This window comes from Eubalaena glacialis, chromosome 3, assembly GCF_028564815.1.
Source record: "Eubalaena glacialis isolate mEubGla1 chromosome 3, mEubGla1.1.hap2.+ XY, whole genome shotgun sequence".
NCBI lineage: Eukaryota > Metazoa > Chordata > Mammalia > Artiodactyla > Balaenidae > Eubalaena > Eubalaena glacialis.
The window spans coordinates 57,724,903-57,747,572 of record NC_083718.1 but is presented as its reverse complement, the minus strand read 5'-3'; the positions used below and the strand labels follow the sequence as shown (position 1 = coordinate 57,747,572).

Below are 22,670 nucleotides of genomic sequence, written 5' to 3'. Positions count from 1 at the left end.
GCAAAACTTGAAACTTACAAATACCAAAAATTTTAAAGTAATTACAAAGAAATATGAATTTTTTCATATTACATTTATACCAATGGCGGTATTTACATTTAAAATTATTTTTAAAGGATAATAGAATAGTATTTTCTGGACATTGTCTATAGACATATGTGTCCATTGCTCTAAGACAAGAGTATGTGCCCAGTAAATATTAGTTAAATACATTTCAGAACCAACTTTTGATTCCCTATGAGTGTAATCTGTCAAATGTAATATATTCCTTACTATCTTTATATGAACACACTGAGCATAGTAAGGTGAACAGCCCTACTGACGTTAGTCACCACACTCACTCTATTACATCTCAGTGATCTCAGAGTCTATAGATATAGTCTAAGATACGGCAAACCACTTGACCTCATATTCAATGGAAACAAACGGCTTTATTTTTTAGCTCCTATTTGCAGTTTCATCGTTTCTTCCCTTTGTCAAGCTAGTAGCTATCACTTCTTGCTGCTGTCATTGAACCTATCTATTGAAATTTCCCTTCCCTTCATAATTTGAAGAGACACAAACCAGACAACTAAGATTACAGGGGTTGTATATAAAAAAGTCAACAGACATGAAGTAACCCAAGAAGCTGGCCATTTGTGAATGTATGAGCTTTAGTCATTAATTTAATAGCATTTATTTTGTTCTAAAGCCTTTTTATTTTTCATTTCAGCCTTGGTTACTGACTACGTTTCAGCCATGAGACTGCCAGAGGTTAAATTCTGTATAGGTGAAGTGTGAGCATAATATGAAACTATTACGAACAGTAGATTTAACTCAGATAAAGGGGAAAAAATCAAAATGGTACATGTGTACAACTGCTCTTAGAGTAACAGCCATTCTTACCTAAGTTTTAAATGTCTGATGTTAGCAATATATAGGCAAATTACCACATCTAAGGCAAATAATGGTACACTGAAGTTGCCTTTGTCAAATATTTATATTATAAAACACTTCACCAGAATGTTTTCTGTATACTGATATCACAGTTATTTCTAAGTTGCAGTTAACTGCAGTCCTACTAAATTCACACTAGTGACAAGATGGACAGAGACTTTGATTTTATTTGAAGGAAACCAGAATATGTCACCCTCAAATATGCCTCTTTGACATAAAAATTATTTTGAGCTGAAGGCAACCAAAAAGCAGCAAATGAAGAAAAAGCTCTCTCCATCCTTCCCCTCTTTCTGCCTAAAAGCAGGGTATAAATGCTCTTTACTGGACACTCTAGACTCTTACCAGCCCACAGATGGCACTAGAGGAATCTGCAAACAAACTAGTTCCCTCTGTATATTTACCTTTCCACAGCTTGCTGTCCTTGGAAGCCTAAAACTGCTTTTCTCTGTCCTGTCTTTATTCTACAGATTATTGTTGTTTGTTAAAGATGCAACATAAGCCAGAGTTCTAAGCCACCTCTCTGAGTTACTCATTTCCCTGCGTCTCTCTCATGTATATATGAAATATATAAATTAATAAACTTCTTTTTCTTTTGTTAATCTGTCTTTTGTTATAGGGATCCCAGCCAAAACCTCAGAAAGGTAGATGGAAACGGATTTTTCCTCCCCTACATAACCTCCTGATTAAGTCAAAAGTGTAAGAAAGAGTGAATAAAAAGATTACATTTAAGAACATATTTTTTTCAAATTTTAAAAGGTTCAAAACTTCCCTCTCAACCCCCCAAAATGTGTACCCTACTTACTGGCAGCCCAGTGACTCACTTCTATATCAAAGTGAGATGGTCCTCCAGCAAGAGTAAAAGTAGGCTTCCTTTTAAGAACTCAGCTTTGCAGGGTAATTATTAACATGAAATATCAATATTTTATATGTTAAAGACCTCAACCCCAATTTTCACTATAAACTTCGTTCACCAAAAATTACTACAACAACTTGGAGAGAAAATAAGATACTTTATTTGTTCTTGGTTCTCTAAGCCAGAGTTTCCCTATCACTGTGCAGCAGGCAAAACAAATTAAGTTAAACATGTGATTAATCCCCTCTGTCCTTAGGACAGTTGATTATAAGCTGGTTCTCCAACCCAGCCCTCACTCAACTGTTCCAAGAACAGAAGGAATAAATGTCTTGGTACAAATGCAACCCATTCACAGCACACTATGACAACTTATTGGTTAGGAAACTATAGACTAAATGGGTTTTTTTTTTAACCTTATTTTCTTTGATTCATAAACTATAAAAAATAAATAATGATGGTCTTCTCCTAAAGAATTAAAATGATAAATATTTCCTATTAGAAGTAAATTTCTTCTACTGGAAGTAAATATCTTCTTTGTAAAGCTCTTAACCTAAGACAGTGTCCCCAAAGTGCCATCTCAGACCAGCAGCATCAGTATCTCCTGAGAATGTTAGAAATTCTTGGCCCCAGCACAGACTACTGAATCAGAAACTCTGGGAGTGGGCCCAGCAACCTGTGTTTTAACAAGCCCTCCAGCTATATCTGAGGCCTACCAAAGTTTGAGAACCATTGTCCTTAGGCATGTTAGTAAATCTGAAACAGTAAGAATATTGCCTAACATTTACTTAGTAGTTACAGTGTGCCACACAAAATGCTAAAAAATTTCAAATAAGTTCTCATTACATCTCATTTTAAAAGGATGAATTGAAACTACTGCTAATTAGGCTAGATAGCTGAAATAAATAAAATTATTTTTTTAAACTACATGAGACTTCACTCATTCAAATTGGTCTTCTTTGTCCCCATTCCAAATTAGTAGTTTTACTATAAAGATTTACAAAGGCCTTCCCCTATAGAGGTAGTCTATATCATTCAACACGTGTGAATAATTATATTCCCTTATTTCTCCTCCACATATTTTATCCAGAGAAGTTGCAAACCAAGCTTTATCTTCCCCCTAAACTTAAGCAAGTACAATGATAGCCAGCCTTTAACAACAATTACTACTTCTACCACAAACTTTAACAAGACATTACAAAGACAGGATTTTGAACACAATGAAGTAATAGCAGAAAGTATATTAATGGCACTTCCTATCTTAAAAATCAAGCAGAGAAATAATAATCTATAGAAATTCAGAAGAAAAAACTTAAAAGAACCACTTCAAATACCTCCAGGAACCTGAAAGTCATAGCCTAAAGTGAACTCCCTCTTTAGTCAACTCCCTCAGCATTTTATCAGATCCCCACAAGCATTTATTATTTATTTTTTACCTTGCATTTTAGTTTATTCTACAACTGAGTCAACAAACAGGAGAGCCCATTAGATATCAGGTAAACTACCCAGTGTTACAAGTACAAAGATGAAAAAGAATTCCCTGCCAAAGATGCAAATACCTCTCTGACCACAGTCTCCATAGCACCCCCGCCCCCGCCACTTACTCTCTATTCTCAAAACCCTTCATTCTTGTCCTCTACAAAGCTGATTCCACCACTTTTGCCTCTTTCTCAGACCTCTCCTATCTTTATTTCCTTCAGTCTGCAGTTTAAATTCCACGGTCCATAAGTTTAATCATTTTCGTCATATAATATCTTTCTCTTTCACAGTCAAACATGAACGCTAACCACCCTTTCTACCTGTCACTCTGAGATGACATATGGAAAAAGCATAAACTCTTAAGAGAAGAACTCCTTTATCTCCTTGTCACTAAATATACAAACATGCCTGCCTTTGAACCCATTCTCTTCTCCTTCCCTCCTATTATGGAGGAGGAAGTGTCCTCCCTTTTTTTTTTTTAAAGATTTATTTATTGATTGATTGATCGATTGATTGCTGTGTTGGGTCTTCGTTTCTGTGCTAGGGCTTTCTCTAGTTGTGGCAAGCGGGGGCCACTCTTCATCGTGGTGCACGGGCCTCTCACCATTGCGGCCTCTCTTGTTGCGGAGCACAGGCTCCAGACGCGCAGGCTCAGTAGTTGCGGCTCACGGGCCTAGTTGCTCCGCGGCATGTGGGATCTTCCCAGACCAGGGCGCGAACCCGTGTCCCCTGCATTAGCAGGCAGACTCCCAAACACTGCGCCACCTAGGAAGCCCCTTCCCTTTTAATGAAAGCAAAAAGTCTTACTTTGCTTTGGATTCAATCCTGTACATGATCTAATTCTACAAATTATCTCATGTTTCCTCATTGGTTTTCATGGCAATAAACTCTCCTAGTTTTCATTTTCATCTGAGAACCTTCTTGATCTGCTTTACGGGTTCCTCCTCGTCTACCTGATGTTTAAATGTTGGCGCTCTATGAGTCTACAACCATGATGTCAATTATCAACTGTACAAATTCCCATATTCATAGACCTCTTCTCTGTACAACCAAAGAGCCTATGCATAATCTCCCATGTGCCTCCTTACCTTTAAACCTACTCTTCTTCCAGTATCCCTATCTCTGTAAATGACACCAATATTTTTCAGGTGAGCTCCTCAAGCCTAAAGCCTGGAAGCTATCTTCCTCTCCTTCAAGGACAACACCCATCAATCATCAAGTTTTGTCTACCTTAGTCCCCAAATATTTTTAAAAATATTTATTTATTTATTTATTTACTTATTTATTTATTTATTTATGGCTGCATCAGGTCTTAGCTGCAGCACGTGGGATCTTTCATTGCAGTGCGCAGGCTCTTTGCTGCGGCGCATGGGCTTCTCTCTAGTTGTGGCATGTGGGCTCAGTAGTTGTTGTGCATGGGCTTAGTTGTCCTGGGGCATGTGCGATCTTAGCTCCCTGATCAGGGATGAACCCGCATCCCCTGCATTGGAAGGAAGGATTCTTAACCACTGGACCACCAGGGAAGTCCCCAGTCCCCAAATATTTTTTAAATACTTCTTCACCTAAGCCTCACTGACCTTACCCTAGTACAGGTCACAAGCCATCATCATGTATTGATGCTATGCCTGGCCAGTTTCAACAACCACCTATATATTGGATCTCCCTACTTCCTACTCTTGCTTCTTTCAAATCCATTCTCCATGTTGTACCCAGTAGATGCTTTCATAGCACTCACAACACTTTATTCTATATATTGGCTTATCGGTTTGTCTCTCCACTATTCTGTGTATCACTCCTATTTGTACTCTCAGCACTTAAAGTATTTGTTATGAATAGGTACAATTTTGAAAAGTTAAAACAAAAACAATATCCTAGAAAAATACAGGTGAACATATACATATAACTGATCTCAGGATTGCAGAAAATTTTTCTCAATTAAAAAAAAAAGAAAAGAAAAACTAGAGCTTAGTTTTAAAAACTAAGAAGAGCATATGGCAACTACCTCCCGATGAAGCCTATTCCACTTCTACACACTGCTGACTACAAAGATCTTCCTTATATTAACCTTAAAATGTGGCTTCCAGCCGTTAGTCCTACTTTTATCTCTTGGTACCAAACAGAACCACTCTAATTCCTCTTTTACTTTGATTATTTGAAGACAGTCATTAGGCTAACAAACTCTACTCTTCTCCAGGTAAATAATTTTATCATGAATAAAAGGCAGCATTCTAATTCTAAGCCTTTGTTGTAGGCATCTATTTTATGTTCTGATTAGTGACAAACTTACTAGTCTACTAAAATCTCAAATGCTAGCCTAACTAACACTTTCTTTGTGGTAATAAGCATAAAATGATTTGAGTTTATGGTTTCACTATGTGCTACTGACAAGCCTCAGCGTAAGCAAGGGCAAAGGAAAATAAACAGGAAAAATAAGAGGAATTGAGATGAGAAGAGGAAAAAGGTAGGAAAGAGGCTATGGGGAAGAGAGAGGATGTAGCAATTTCTAACGCTTAAACTTAGACTGTGTGTATTTCATCTTTAGCCTGTATCTTGAATTGTCACAGAAGTAGGAAACTCATTAACACATGCTGACAATCTTGGACGCTTCTATTTTAAGTTGTTAACATTAACTTATTTTTCTGTCATGTGTCATTGGTGATTTACAGACTTCTTTTTTAGCCTAGGGATACTTTCTTCAAAGGAATACTTATCAGAAAGCAAATATGTAAAAGCAGGTTAAGGTAGACAACTCCTAGAGCCCCGCCTGCTCTGGGTCCTCCCAGAGCATGCAGAAAGTTTTCCATTCATTCATGCATTCATTCAACAACTATTTGCTAATGGGCACCTACCATGTGCCAGGCATGGAGATGCAGCAGGAAATAAGGCAGATAAGACTCCCTCCCTGATGAAGCGTCAAGCCTAGAACACAATTTTTTAAATTACTGCTTTAAAAAATTGGTCCTGGGCCAAATTCTGAAAAAAAAAAAAAATCCTTTCCTCTGCACTCCCACTCCTCCCATTTCTCATCAACCCCAGATGGCCCAATAGCTCTTTAGACACTAACAGAAATATCTTTTGACAAAAAGAGAAGTGCGTAAGTCATCCTAAAAATCATACTTCTTCCTTACCAAGTAATTAATTACCTGGAGGCAACCTATTTTTAAGTACAAATTTAAAACTCATGGCATTCTACAACAAAGAATATATTAAAAGGTACCCTAAACCTGGATCAGCACTGATTGTCATTATAAACTGAAGTTTAGTAAAAAACAATCCTTATAACTGGCTACTACAAAAAAATAAATATTTAATTTGAATACTTTCAAACTATGGCAAAAGTGACACTGGAACGTCATATCTACATTAAATTAAAAATAAAAAATTTTCATTATCGAGGCCAAGTTAGACAAGACAGTAATAGGGATACAAAGTATCAGAAACTCAAAAGAATTACTTCTTTTGTTTGTCTCAAAAGTAAAGTGCTTTCAGAAACTTTTCCCAAGGTTTCAACAGATCCTGAAGGGACAACAGAACAGCAGAACACAGAGCCCAGAATGTCTTAGTTCAAATCTTAGTTCTGTCATTTACTAGCACTGTGTTGATCTTGGACAAGTTAGAAAATTTCTCTCTACCTCAATTCCTCATCTGTAGAATGAGATTAATAGCAATGCCTTACTCCACAGTAAAGATTAAATGAGTTAGTGAAATACTTACAAGGTCATGTAAAATACTTACAATGGTGTCTGAAGAAAAGTAATCAAACACTACATTACCAGCAGCAAAAAAATGCCACAATATATAATCATTTTCTTCTTATGAATTTACTAATGCCTGATGTAAGTCTAATTCAAGAGTTTGAGAAAATATAAGCAAAAATGTTAACATAATCTGTAAACTACAGAGGGAGTGTGTAACAATTTTAACCAAAACAATCTAGGTATGCAACATTTAAACCAAGAATTCAACAGCCATTGCTACTAAGTATTCAGTAAGTTTAAACAATGCAGTTTCATTCCTCTCTGGTGGTCATGAATACCTAATTCAAGAAAAAATGCAAAATGTTCCATTATTGCTATGTGTAAGAAAAGTTCTCTATCCTTTCTCTTACTTGGTGACGTTAACCTAGGACCATCTAGTATTTATGAGAATGAACTTCACTATAAGCCTCTGATTTCATACCTTTTCTATTGTCTATTAGTTGAGACAGTGTCAAAGTAAACAAATGCTGCCACCTTGTGGACTCATGAGTATGGTGTTAAATAACCCAAAGTGATCCATAAGCAAAGGAAGACATATTTTAAAAGTGAAAGTTTCCGGTTCAGCTTTTTCTCTCAGTGAGATTCTCACTGCAATAAATGACCAACACTAAATACATGTCATGCAATTTTACAGTAAGAATAGTTTTTTTTACAATGTAATGAAATAATGCACCAAATTCAACACTGTCATCTCTAACACGTCTTCACCTCTCTTCCCAAAAGAAATTCTTCGTTAAATGTCCTAATTTGCAAGGAATTAAAAGCCTTTAAAATGAATTTATTATCAATGATGTGTCTGAATGTGAGAAACTAGAAAAAGCAAAAAATCACCAGGATTGTGAAAGTTTCAAAGTCCCTTCAATATACTATGGATACTATGTTCCTTTGCTGCTGCCTACTATAGTCCTTCAAACGTTCTGCCTGATAAACTTCTTAAACTGGAAATGTTTCCTTCAGAAATGTTAATTCAATGTAAATAAGAGAAAAGAATGGATGTCAACATGAAGATGAAACAACTAAAGGTACCTTTAAATTTTTTATTTTGCTTGAAATATTTTGATATAACTAATCTCACTTTCAGTAAGTTATATTTCTAAACTGAAATCTTAAGTCTTCCTATAACAGTAAATGTCTGCCTCAGAAAACACAGCACTCTGATATAAATGTCTTTATATGATCAAGGTTTACTTATTTTTTAAAAAACAGAATTACATTATATCAAGCTAAAATGGCTTTCAGGAATGAAGAATAGTTCTTACTCTGTTTTGAATACCTAGAGATGTATAACCAATCCTACATTTTCTAACTAGAAATGCTGCTTTTGTAATATGAAGTTAAGAAGGAAATTTTTATTTTGTTTTTGGTTTTTTGTTCATTTTTAAATGGAGAAGGAAATACAATATAGGATGAATTCACAATGGTCAGGGACATTAATCGTTATTACAACAGAGTTCTAATCTGTATTACATTTCAGTTGGGTAGAGCCATATAATTATAAATAAATGTGTACATACCAGATCAGTATTATTTCTTCTATAAAGGCACTGAAATAAAATTGAGAGCTCTCCTGAATCCAAGCATCAAAGCTGGCCTGTTCATGATTACACTCCCAGCCTCTCCCACACTAGGTAGTCAATGAATTTTTGTTAAATAGGTTAATTACTAATTTAATTAATTAGTTAAACAAAACCCACAATTTACTGCATTTTAAAACTTTAATCACTCCAGTGCCTGATTAGGAAAACTTACACTGCCAACAAATAGAAAAATAAATAAATGTATGATTTTTGTCTTGTTACCAAGTTAAACAACAAGCTTGAATACAATAAAAGATTTAATGCAATAGTCTCTTTAGCTAATGGCCTGAATTTCAAGATCAATATTCATATACATAAATAAAAACCTCAGTCATGAAAATGGAAAAGCACATGTAGTTTCAGTAATTTTTAAAAAGGTAAAAATTGCCAAATTCCTGATCCACATCAAAAACATCTTTTTTAAGGCTTCTTCATTCTCTCTAGAAAATTTGAACATAGACTAGCAATTTGATGATTCCAAGGGACTACTGCTAATTGTGTTAGAGGTGATAAAGCCCCATGGTTATACAATATCCATATTTTAAGACATAGAGATTCTTAAGAATCTACAGTTGAAATGACATAATACCTGGGATTTGCTTCAAAATACTTAAGCAAAGAAAGTAAGAATGAAGAGTAAAAACAAAGCAAGTACAGCAAAATTTGGATCACTGATGAGTCTGGGAGATGACTGTATAAAGGATTCTATTCTTTCCATCTTTATGTATATTAGAAAATTTATTAAAAATTTCTAAAGAATGGTCAAGATGATGAAGATAAAAATAATATAAATTAATAACAAAAAGATAACTAGAAAACCCTAATATTTGAAAACTAATGTCTCAGTAGTCCATGAGTCTAAATATAATCAAATTTGAAATTTAAAAGATTTTGAAATGAGTGAAAATGAAAAATATCATATCTTTGATATAATAACAATGAACAATCTAAAAAGAAAATTACAGAAACAATTTCATTTACACGAGCATCAAAAAAATATTTAGGAATTAACAAAGGAGGTGACTTGTACAATGAGAAGTACTAAACATTGCTGAAAGAAACTAAGACATAAATGAAAACATACCCCATGTTCATGGACTGGAAGGCTGAATATTGTTAAGATGTCAAATACTACCCAAAGTGATCTACAGATTTAATGCAATTCCTATCAAAATCCCAATGACTTTTTTTTCAGAAATAGAAAAACCCATCCTAAAATTCACACGGATTTCCAAAGGACCTGAAGTAGCTAGAGGACTCATACTTCTTGATTTCAAAACTTACTACAAAGCTACAGTAATCAAAAAACATAGATAAAAACAGACATATACACCAATGGAATAGAAGAGAGAACACAGAAATAAACCCTTGCATATATGGTCAAAGGATTTTTGACAAGAGTGCCAAGATCATTCACTGGAGAAAGGACAGTTTTTTCAAAAAATGGTTCTGAGAAAACTAGATATTCACATGCAAAAGAATGAAGTTAGATCCTTACCTAAAACTATATACAAAAATTAATTCAAAATGGATCAAAAACCTAAATCTAAAACCATAAAACTCTTTTCACAACTTGGGATTTGGCAATGATTTCTTGGATATGACACCACAGGCACAAGCAACAAAAGAAAAAATAGACAAATAAGACTTCATAAAAAATTTTAAACTGTATGCATTGACAACAGACAATAATATCAACAGAGTAAAAAGGCAACCCACAGAATGAGAGAAAATATTTATAAATCTGATAAAGGATTAATATTCAGAATATATAGAAAGCTCCTGAAACCAACAATAAAAAACAAACTCGATTCAAAAATGGACAAAGGACTTGAAAAGACATTTTCCCAAAGAAGATATACAAATGACCAATAAGCACATGAAAAGACATTTAACATCACTAATCATTAGGGAAATTCAAATCAAATCTAAGCAATCAAACCTAACCTCATACCCAGTAGAATGGCTACTATCAAAAAAACAGAAAATAAATACTGGCAAAGATGTGGAGAAATTGGAACCCTTAGGCTCTGCTGGTAGAAATGCAAAATGGTACAGCCCTGGTGGAAAACAGTACGGCAGTTCCTCAAAAAATTAAAAATAGAATTACTATTTGATCCAGCAATTCCATTTCTGGGTATATACCCTAAAGAATCGCATGCAAGGTCTCAAAGAGATAGTTTTACACCCATGTTCATAGTAGCCTTATTCACAGTAGCTAAATCATGGAAGCAACACAAGTATCCTTTGACAGACAGACAGATGACCAAAATGTGTTATATACATGCAATGGAATGTTATTCAGCCTCAAAAAGGAAGGAAATCCTGACATATGCTATAGCATGGATGTACACTGATGATACCACACTAAGTGAAATAAGCCAGTCACAAAAAGACAAATATTGCACCATTCCACTTATATGAGATACTTGCAATAGTCAGAATCATAGACAAAGAAAGTAGAATGGTGGTTGCCAGGACTGGGGGCAAGAGGAAACAAGGAGTTATTGTTTAATGGGTACTGAGTTTCAGTTTTACAAGATGTCAAGTATTAAAGAGATGGATGGTGATGACAGTTGCACAGTATTATGAATGCATTCAATACCACTGAACAGTACACTTATTAAGATGGTAAATTTTATGTCATGTGTATTTTACCAGAATAAAAAAATTTTTGGAAAAAAGAAAAGATATCAATCACATCAAAATTTGTGAGATGCAGTTAATGCAACACTTGGAGGGAAATTTATAACACAAATTATCTATATTAGAAAAGAAGAAAGGTTTCAACTCAATCACTTCAGTTTCTACCTTAAGAAACTAGCAAGATAAGAGCAAATTACTCCTAAAGAAAGCAGAAAATGTGAAATAATAAAGTTAAGAGTAGAAATCAATGAAACAGAGAACAGAAAAATAGACAGTATCAATAAACCAGGAGCTGGTTCTTTGAGAAGATAAGTAAAATTGAAAATTTCTAAGCCAGACTATTAAGTATAAAAAAAAAAAAAAGAAACAAATTTCTGAAATCAAGGATGAGAAAGGAAAAATCATTACAGAATCTAAAGACATCAAAAGGATAATAAAGGAATACTATAAACACTTGTATGCCAATAAATTCAACAACCTAGATGAAATGGACAAATTCCTTGAACGGCACAAACTAAAAATAATGCTCAATCAAGAAGAAATGGATAACCTGATTAGCCTTATATTTCTTCTAAAAATTGGATTTGTATTTAAAAATCTTCCCTCAAAGAAAACTCAAGACCAAGATGGCTTCACTGGGGAATTGTACAAAATATGTAAGGAAGAAATAACACCAATTCTTTACAAACTCTTCTAAAAAACTGAAGAGGAGAGAGCATTTATTAGGAGCACACCTTGTCATTAAAACCACACAAAAGAATTACAAGAAAACAAACTGCAGCCCTATGAGGCAGATACTAACAATCATTACATTTTAGAGATAAATTGAGGACTAAAGAGATTCAGAAACTTGCCTAAGACCGCAGAGCTAAAAATTGGCAGGCAACCTGGATTTCAGAACAGAGGCTCTTAACCATAACACTATAACTGCTTCTCAAATTCAATTAAATTCTAGACACTCCTGCAAAAGAAAATAGTAAGAAAATAGTATGCTGCCCCATACTTACCTAGAAACTATGCTGGAACCATTATAGAGATCACTAGCATATGATAATGTAGCCAAAGGTCGTACTGAATTATATCGAGTAAACTTGGACAAGCATTCCTGAAATTCATCCAACTGGCTCGCAGTTCGACTGTCATCTATATGAAGAAAACAAAATAAAATAAATGAATTGAACTGCAACATAAGTCAAAGAGCAATATCCACAGACTAAAAACTATATTCTAAACACAAACAACAACTCTTCAAGAGTACTTAGAGAGGACTAACATATACAAATTAATGAGCTGATCTTTCAACTTTTAAGAAAACTTTCTCAGTGGTTCTTGAAAGACACTGTCTCTTTCAACACCAGTAAGAACATACTGTGAATTCTTTTTCTTTTTTAAGCAATAATTTCTTGCAAAAACAAAAAAAAGTACCTCTGATCAAGAGAAGTTAAATCATTTATTAAAACAAAATCCCTTATCAGTGAAGAAGGTGAGGGTGGAGAGACAAGTATATATACTGGACAGAGTATTTGTTAAAGGAACATGTTTACAGGGATACATCTTCATGTTCATGTTTACTTATAGTCAAAACACAATTAATAATAACATAATTTAGATTAAAAATTGATTTTTAAGTAAAAAGAAAGTGAAATATTTGTTCACATAATACTTTGAAGTGTTTCAAATCCAATTATGGGACGAGAGTAAAAAACTGCAGTGTATGAATTATTAATTTTCAAAATCAAACTTAAAATAGGTTCACTCAAATGTCTTGGTGGAATATGGAAAACAATAATTCCATCCAATAGAACTCTTTACAAATACTTTGAGTAAAGTCCATTTCAGTAAACTATTCATAACTAAATGATGTAGAATTTAAAACACAAAATCAGGTTATAAAGGACCTGAGAAGACAGCTAATTTACTCTCCAATGTAGAAACAGGCCTACAGTGGAAGCATGAATAAAAACATTGTTTTTCAAAACCGCTTAAAGTTTGGACTTGCGTTTTCCCTTCCAAAGAAAGAAAAGAACACAATTACTTTAGTTAGCTTTCTATATTGAAACTTGAAATAAGCCTGTTACAACACTGTGTTTTCATACCTTCTTCCTTATTCTTAGCTCATATACATACAAACACACACAGAACTTTTTTAAGGTAAACTTTTGTGATTTCCCTTCTTAAATGTCCTCTGAAAATACTAGTAAGCAAAAAGAAATTAAGCTGTAAGAATCATTAAGTCAAAAGAGTTACTATTACTCTACTATATGATATATAATAAAGAATTTATTTATTTTATCTGGAGATTTCCAGTTATCTTGAATTGCTGACATGAAGAACTTTATCTAACAATTATTATAAAGAAAAACAAACAATTATTTGAGGAAACTAAGTAAGCTTCTGTCCCTAATATTTTACATTTTAAAGATTTAAACACTAACTTAACATAGTCATCTAACGACCCACATTAAAAGGGCTCAATTTTGTAGTATTTCCATTCAAGAAAACGCAAAAGGAACAAACCCAATTAGCATGAAATATCAAAATGTTATTGAGCTAAAGTACTTGGTCCACAAAAATTATTCTCAGGAAATTCAACAAATTATAAATAAAACATAGGTTATTGCAAAAGGGGGGTGGGTATCAACTGTACAGCAAAGTGGTTTGGATACAACATGCATCCAACCATGTAACTGGTTCTTTTTATATATAACCCTATTACTGTGAGCTACTTAATGTAGTAAATACTGAAAAGACAGTTACTTTAGCTAGCCATTTAAAAATTGTTTTAATATTAATATATTCTTTCAACATTTTGACATCAATCCCTAAGTACATAAAATTCACAAGCATTCAAGAATGTCTATTCTGTAGAAGATCACAATCCTTTTCTAGGGTAGTTGAACTTCTGGCCATCATATCCACTCATTTGACACCTACTTTCAACAGAAGTTATCAAAATAACACTAAAAGCAGTTATTTCAGTATCTGAAAGCATAGGGATTAGATTTCACTTATCTGGTTGTAAAAAGGTAGGATTTTGTTTGCTTGGTTGGTTTATGATCAATACCCATACATATCTGATGGCGTATCACCTCTCCTAATTACAGATTAGTTTGCAAAAGTGTGTTCAGTGTCTCTTCTCTCTTCTAATGCTTTATAATTGAGCTTCTCTTCCAATTACAATTAAGAGTTCAAAGCATTTATTTCTTAGTCTTCATGTCTCATTTTCATAGATGAAAATAAAAGTTGGGGATGGGGAGTGGATTCTCATTTGAAAATATACAAAAGGACAATCAAACTCTTAGGTACCCCATTACAAAGAAGTTTAAATTTCCTCTTTACAGCCAAGGACACTAGGAGGGACTCCATATTCAGCAATATGATTAGTGTAGACACTGTGCAAATTTGTTAAGTTAAATTTGAGATTCCTAAAAACTAAAGACAACATGTGTTAAGTACAATACAGCCATGTCTACAAAAATAAAAATGTAATCTTCCTCCTGGTTTTAACTTACTAGTCTACCTCCCTATAAAGCTATATCTCCAAAATAAATTAAATTGGTTTGTGATTACCTTTACTATCCTACAGCATGCCTATGCTATAGTTATTTACAAATTATTAATCAATAGCCTACTCCAATTTCTCTTTCCCATCTTGCTCTCTCGCTTTTTTTAATGTCTGCCATTTGCCTGTGGTTGTATTTCAACATCATACCAACAAATAACATCTGAAAGGGTTAACATGAACCCTCTGCCAGTCAGTAGAATGTAGGTCTCAGACCACTTTCAATGTTACAGCTTTCTACTATAGTTTATAGACTATTACAGAAGTTTAATAAGGGGCTCAATTCTCAAGACAATACAATGAGAGCTTTCCATCTGTATGAAAACTGTTGACTATTAATTTCAAACACACTTATAAACAAAGTTTGGCTTTCTTCTAGTCTTCAGAGGAAAAATGCTATGTGAATCTATATACATTTTTCTGCCACCTCCAGTCCTGAGGCAAATTTCTCCAAAGATTCTCTCTCTATAATGTGCGGATTATAATACAAACATGCCTATTCAAGAGAAAACCAAGGCAAAATTTTTAACAATTAATAAAATATCAGACATTTTTTTCCTTGGCGGTCCTCATTTTGAGCAGGTGTATTACAAATGACATCAATTAATTGAGAATCTAACTTATACCAAGCATTGTATTTTACATGCATCATCTATAAACCTTAAAAAAAAAAACCCTGCTGGGTCTGTATAAATGTCCCTACTGCACTGGTGAGCAAAGACACCAAGAAAGGCTAAAGATCACAGAACTAAGAAAATGGGCACAGAACTACATTACTCTTCTATAGCAATAAAAATATTCTATGCTATTGTGTACAAATCTTTGCATAAGTTATTTCCTCTACTTTGAATATGTTTCTAATTACCTTTTTTAGTTAATTAATACTAGCCTTGACTAAATACAACATCTCTGAAATCCCTACAGGAATCATTCTCTTACATTTCTCCATTTTCAACGTGGCACGGTTTTTTCACTCCCAGTTATATTAGTGGATATTTTTCTCTATTCCCTTAATACCCTTTGCATATGTATATAACATAAAATATCACATAGAATTATTCACCTATTGCTTTCCCCCACTAAATTCATAATACTCCTTGATGACAGGTACAAGTACTTTCATCTTTTTATTCTTAGCACAGAGGATAGTGCTTAGAACTTAATAAATGTTGAAGAATAGAAGGCAACTGAATGGAACTTATTTTTGTTAGCTACATATTCATGGCTGATTTGTTTTTAACTTTATACAGCTCACTATATACAGATTAAAAACTCCCAAATAAAGAAAGAGAACAAAAATAGATATGGAAAAGCAATGTTCTCCAAGATGTCTAAGAACCTCCACAATGCTGTGCTAGACTATGTTGAAAATAGACACTTTTGCTTTCCATAAATCCAGCATAAGAAGCTAGATATGGATATGAAATATGAACCTGAGATATTTTAAGAAGTCCTGAATGTACCTGAGATACGAGACATCCTTGTAGAAAAGTAACATTGCTCTAAGTCTTCAAAATGAGCAGTGAGTCGTTTTCGTCTTGATGCTAATGTGCTGTTATACCAGGGCTGTTTCTTTGTCTAAGGTGATAACAAGAAAAGACACTTGTAACTCAGAACAAATCATACTATTTTTCTACACAGAATATCCAAATGCTTGAATATTTAACTTCAAAAGTTCACATTAAAATAATTACAAATAGCAAAATCCCGTAGTTCTTAGACCACATTTCGAATTCTTAATTTAAAGGGAAAATAGGCCAATTTTATGAGAATAAAATGAGAAGCTTCTTTCAACTCTCCAAATTAAATGGAGATAGAATCCATTATAAGGGCTATTCTGAAATTTAGAATTTTGAGAATTTTACTTTAATATGCATCAATTGTTAGAAAACAATTACCAAAAGAAAACTAATTACTGCTTCATCATCCCTATATTGCACCCTATACCTTGTGAATAATAGGAACACTGCTTGGCTGTACAAAATAGGTATTTAAATTAACACTGATTATTAGGTGAAGGGGTAGTTTAATATGTATGTACTAAATAGTTTGACATATACATTAGAAGACCCAAATAACTAAATCACATATATATATATTTAGAGAACAACAACAAATCTGAAATACACTGGCATATAAACCTTATTTAAAAAGTCGATAATCCTAAATATATAATATTACCAACACCATGTTAATTAAAAGGGTATGAAAATTCTTCCACAAATGGTTACTAACTATTATGCTTGTGGCACATTAACAGATAAAGAGATAAGACACATAATGAGATCCTGAGATGACATAAGTTCACCAATAAGAATACCAGAACTGCAAATGTATTAACTAAGAAATATTAAGTTACTACAATGAACAAAAAACACTTATCTGAAGTGAACTCCTGCTAAAAGTAGATGGTAAGTAAGAATTATTTTAAAGCTGTGCTTGGATCACAAGAAAAAAAGACTATTTTCCAAAAGATAAACAACAAAACAGGAAGCTGAACTCAGGTAATGGTAAACAAAATATAAGATGAAGAAAAAGGGAAAGAAGAGGACAATCGGATTTGAGGACAAATACGTACAAAAGAACAAGTATTAGATTTGGAGGATAAAAAGAGAATTTGCAAAGTGGAAGATAAACCTGAAAGAACAACTCAAAATGAAGGAATAAAGTCAAGAAGACAGAAAAATTTGTAAGAGAAGAAAAGAGACATAGAAGACAGAATACTAAGGTTTATTCCAGAAAAAAATTCAGAATAATGATACTGAGGATGATCCAGGACCTCGGAAAAAGAATGGAGGCAAAGATCGAGAAGATGCAAGAAATGTTTAACAAAACCCTAGAAGAATTAAAGAACAAACAAACAGAGATGAACAATACAATAACTGAAATGAAAAATCCACTAGAAGGAATCAATAGCACAATAACTGAGGCAGAAGAATGGTTAAGTGAACTGGAAGACAGAATGGTGGAATTCACTGCTGCGGAACAGAATAAAAAAAAATGAATGAAAAGAAATGAAGACAGCCTAAGAGATCTCTGGGACAACATTAAACGCAACAACATTCGCATTATACGGGTCCCAGAAGGAGAAGAGAAAGAGAAAGGACCCAAGAAAATATTTGAACAGATTAGAGTCGAAAACTTCCCTAACATGGGAAAGGAAATAAACACCCAAGTCCAGGAAGCACAGAGAGTCCCAGGCAGGATAAACTCAAGGAGAAACATGCCAAGACACATAGAAATCAATCTGGAAAAAATTAAAGGCAAAGAAAAATTATTGAAAGCAGCAGGGAAAAACAACAAATAACATACAAGGGAACTCCCATAAGGTTAACAGCTGATTTCTCAGCAGAAACACTACAAGCCAGAAGGGAGTGGCATGACATATTTAAAGTGATGAAAGGGAAGAACCTACAACCAAGATTACTGTACCCGGCAAGGATCTCATTCAGATTCGATGGAGAAATCAAAAGCTTTACAGATAAGCAAAAGCTAAGAGAATTCAGCACCACCAAACCAGCTCTACAACAAATGTTGAAGGAACTTCTCTAAGTGGGAAACACAAGAGAAGAAAAGGACCTACAAAAACAAACCCAAAACAGTTAAGAAAATGGTAACAGGAACATACATATCGATAATTACCTTAAACATGAATGTATTAAATGCTACAACCAAAAGACACAGGTTTGCTGAATGGATACAGAAACAAGACCCATATATATGCAGTCTACAAGAGACCCACGTCAGACCTAGGGACACATACAGGCTGAACGTGAGGGGATGGAAAAAAGATATTCCATGCAAATGGAAATCAAAAGAAAGCTGGAGTAGCAATATTTATATCAGATAAGATAGACCTTAAAATAAAGAACGTTACAAGAGACAAGGAAGGACACTACATAATGATCAAGGGATCAATCCAAGAAGAAGATATAACAATTATAAATATATATGCACCCAACATAGGAGCACCTCAATACATAAGGCAACTGCTAACAGCTATAAAAGAGGAAATCGACAATAACACAATAATACTGGGGGACTTTAATCCCTCACTTACACCAAAAGACAGATCATCCAAACAGAAAATTAATAAGGAAACACAAGCTTTAAATGACACAACAGACCAAATAGATTTAACAGATATGTATAGGACATTCCATCCAAAAACAGCAGATTACACTTTCTTCTCAAGTGTGCAAAGAACATTCTCCAGGACAGATCACATCTTGGGTCACAAATCAAGCTTCAGTAATTTTGAGAAAACTGAAATCGTAACAAGCATCTTTTCTGACCACAATGCTATGAGATTAGAAATCAATTACAGGGAAAAAAACGTAAAAAAACACAAACACATGGAGGCTCAACAATATGTTACTAAATAACCAAGAGATCACTGAAGAAAACAAAGAGGAAATCAAAAAATACCTAGAGAAAAATGACAATGAAAACACGACAATCCAAAACCTATGGGATGCAGCAAAAGCAGTTCTAAGAGGGAAGTTTACAGCAATACAAGCCTACCTCAAGAAACAAGAAAAATCTCAAATAAAAAATCTAACCTTACACCTAAAGGAACTACAGAAAGAAGAACAAACAAAACCCAAGGTTGGCAGAAGGAAAGAAATCATAAAGACCACAGCAGAAATAAAAGAAATAGAAACAAGGAAAACAATAGCAAAGATCAATAAAACTAAAAGCTGGTTCTTTGAGAAGGTAAACAAAATTGATAAACCATTAGCCAGACTCATTAAGAAAAAGAGGGAGAGACTCAAATCAATAAAATTAGAAATGAAAAAAGGAGAAGTTACAACAGACACCGCAGAAATGCAAAGCATCCTAAGAGACTACTACAAGAAACTCTATGCCAATAAAATGGACAACCTGGAAGAAATGGACAAATTCTTAGAGAGGTATAACCTTCTAAGACTGAACCAGGAAGAAATAGAAAATATGAACAGACCGATCACAAGGAATGAAATTGAAACTCTGATTAAAAATCTTCCAAAAAACAAAAGTCCAGGACCACATGGCTTCACAGGTGAATTTCTATCAAACATTTAGAGAAGAGCTAACACCCATCCTTCTCAAACTCTTCCAAAAAAATGCAGAGGAAGGAACACTCCCAAACTCATTCTATGAGGTCACCATCACCCTGAAACCAAAACCAGACAAAGATACTACAAAAAAAGAAAATTACAGACCAATATCACTGATGAATATAGATGCAAAAATCCTCAGCAGAATACTAGCAAAGAGATTCCAACAACACATTAAAAGGATCATACACCATGATCAAGTGGGATTTATCCCAGGGATGCAAGGATTCTTCAATATACGCAAATCAATAAATGTGATACACCATATTAACAAATTAAGGAATAAAAACCATATGATCATCTCAATAGATGCAGAAAAAGCTTTTGACAAAATTCAACACCCATTTATGATAAAAGCTCTCCCGACAGTGGGCATAGAGGGAACCTACCTGAACATAATAAAGGCCATATACAACAAACCCACAGCAAACATCATTCTCAATGGTGAAAAACTGAAAGCATTTCCTCTAAGATCAGGAACAAGACAAGGACGTCGACTCTCACCACTATTATTCAACATAGTTTTGGAAGTCCTAGCCATGGTAATGAGAGAAGAATAAGAAATAAAAGGAATACCAATTGGAAAAGCAAAGGTAAAACTGTCACTGTTTGCAGATGACATGATACTATACATAGAGAATCCTAAAGATGCCACCAGAAAACTACTAGAGCTAATCAATGAATTTGGTAAAATTGCAGGATACAAAATTAATGCACAGAAATCTCTTGCATTCCTATACACTAACGAAGAAAAATGTAAAAGAGAAATTAAGGAAACACTCCCATTTACCACTGCAACAAAATGAATAAAATACCTAGGAATAAACCTACCTAGGGAGACAAAAGATCTGTATGCAGAAAACTATAAGACACTGATGAAAGAAATTAAATATGACACAAACACATGGAGAGATATACCATGTTCTTGGATTGGAAGAATCAATATTGTGAAAATGACTATACTACCTAAAGCAATCTACAGATTCAATGCAATCCCTATCAAATTACCAATGGGATTTTTTACAGAACTAGAACAAAAAATCTTAAAGTTTGTATGAAGACACAAAAGACCCCAAATAGCCAAAGTGGTCTTGAGGGAAAAAAACGGAGCTGGAGGAATCAGACTCCCTGACTTCAGACTATACTACAAAGCTACAGTAATCAAGATAATATGGTACTGGCACAAACACAGAAATACAGATCAATGGAACAGGATAGAAAGCCCAGAGATAAACCCACGCACCTACGGTCAACTAATCTATGACAAACGAGGCAAGGATATACAATGGAGAAAAGACAGTCTCTTCAAAAAGTGGTGCTGGGAAAACTGGACAGCTACATGGAATAGAATGAAATTAGAACACTCCCTAACACCATACACAAAAAGAAACTCAAAATGGATTAGAGACCTAAATGTAAGACTGGACACTATAAAACTCTTCGAGGAAAACATAGGAAGAACACTCTTTGTCATAAATCACAGCACGATCTTTTTTGATCCACCTCCTAGAGTAATGGAAATAAAAACTAATTAAACAAATGGGACCTAATGAAACTTAAAAGCTTTTGCAAAGCAAAGGAAACTATAAACAAGATGAGAAGACAACCCTCAGAATGGGAGAAAATATTTGCAAATGAATCAATGGACAAAGGATTAATCTCCAAAATATATAAACAGCTCATGCAGCTCGATATTAAAAAAACAAACAACCCAATCCAAAAATGGGCAGAAGACCTAAATAGACATTTCTCCAAAGAAGACATACAGATGGCCACGAAGCATATGAAAAGCTGCTCAACATCACTAATCATTAGAGAAATGCAAATCAAAACTGCAATGAGGTATCACCTCACACCAGTTAGAATGGGCATCATCAGAAAATCTACAAACAACAAATGCTGGAGAGGGTGTGGAGAAAAGGGAACCCTCTTGCATTGTTGCAATGAGGGAATGTAAACTGATACAGCCACTATGGAGAACAGTATGGAGGTTCCTTAAAAAACTAAAAATAGAATTACCATAGGACCCAGCAATCTCACTACTGGGCATATACCCAAAGAAAACCATAATTCAAAAAGACACATGCACCCCAATGTTCATTGCAGCACTATTTACAATAGCCAGGTCGTGGAAGTAACCTAAATGCCCATCGACAGACGAATGGATAAAGAAGACGTGGTACATATATACAATGGGATATTACTCAGCCATAAAAAGGAACGAAATTGGGTCATTTATAGAGACATGGATGGATCTACAGACTGTCATACGGAGTGAAGTAAGTCAGAAAGAGAAAAACAAATATCGTATATTAACGCATATATGTGGAACCTAGAAAAGTGGTACAGATGAACCAGTTTGCAAGGCAGAAATTGAGACACAGATGAGGAGAACAAACATATGGACACCAAGTGGGAAAGTGGCGGGGGGGGGTTGGGGGTCGGGGGTTGATGAATTGGGGGATTGGAATTGACATATGTACACTAATATGTATAAAATGGATAACTAATGAGAAGCTACTCTATAAATAATAAATTAAATAAAATTCAAAAAAAAAGAGAAAGAAACGTAAAAAGAAAATAATAATAAGGTTTAAAATATGGGCCCCCAGAGATCCAGAAAAGAGTAACAGACTGAAGAAGACATATCTGAAGAGTTGGTGTTGACAATTTTCCAGAACTGAAAACATACATGAATACAGACATAGAAATTATTCCTATCAAGAAGGATAATTAAAAAAATCTGCGGGGCTTTCCTGGTGG

At 34.1% G+C, this 22,670-nt stretch overlaps 1 protein-coding gene across 5 annotated transcripts in view; it reads right to left on the bottom strand.

Annotated features, from left to right (window-relative positions):
* Positions 1–22,670, bottom strand: part of COP1 (COP1 E3 ubiquitin ligase) — a 270,583-nt gene that overhangs the window by 135,033 nt on the left and 112,880 nt on the right. For all 5 annotated transcript variants that reach the window (XM_061185681.1, XM_061185683.1, XM_061185682.1 and 2 more), the window contains 2 exons: positions 16,272–16,386; positions 12,254–12,389 (listed from right to left, as the gene is read on the bottom strand). In XM_061185681.1, coding sequence (XP_061041664.1) covers positions 12,254–12,389; positions 16,272–16,386 — 251 coding nt within the window. The remainder of the gene's footprint in view (positions 1–12,253; positions 12,390–16,271; positions 16,387–22,670) is intronic.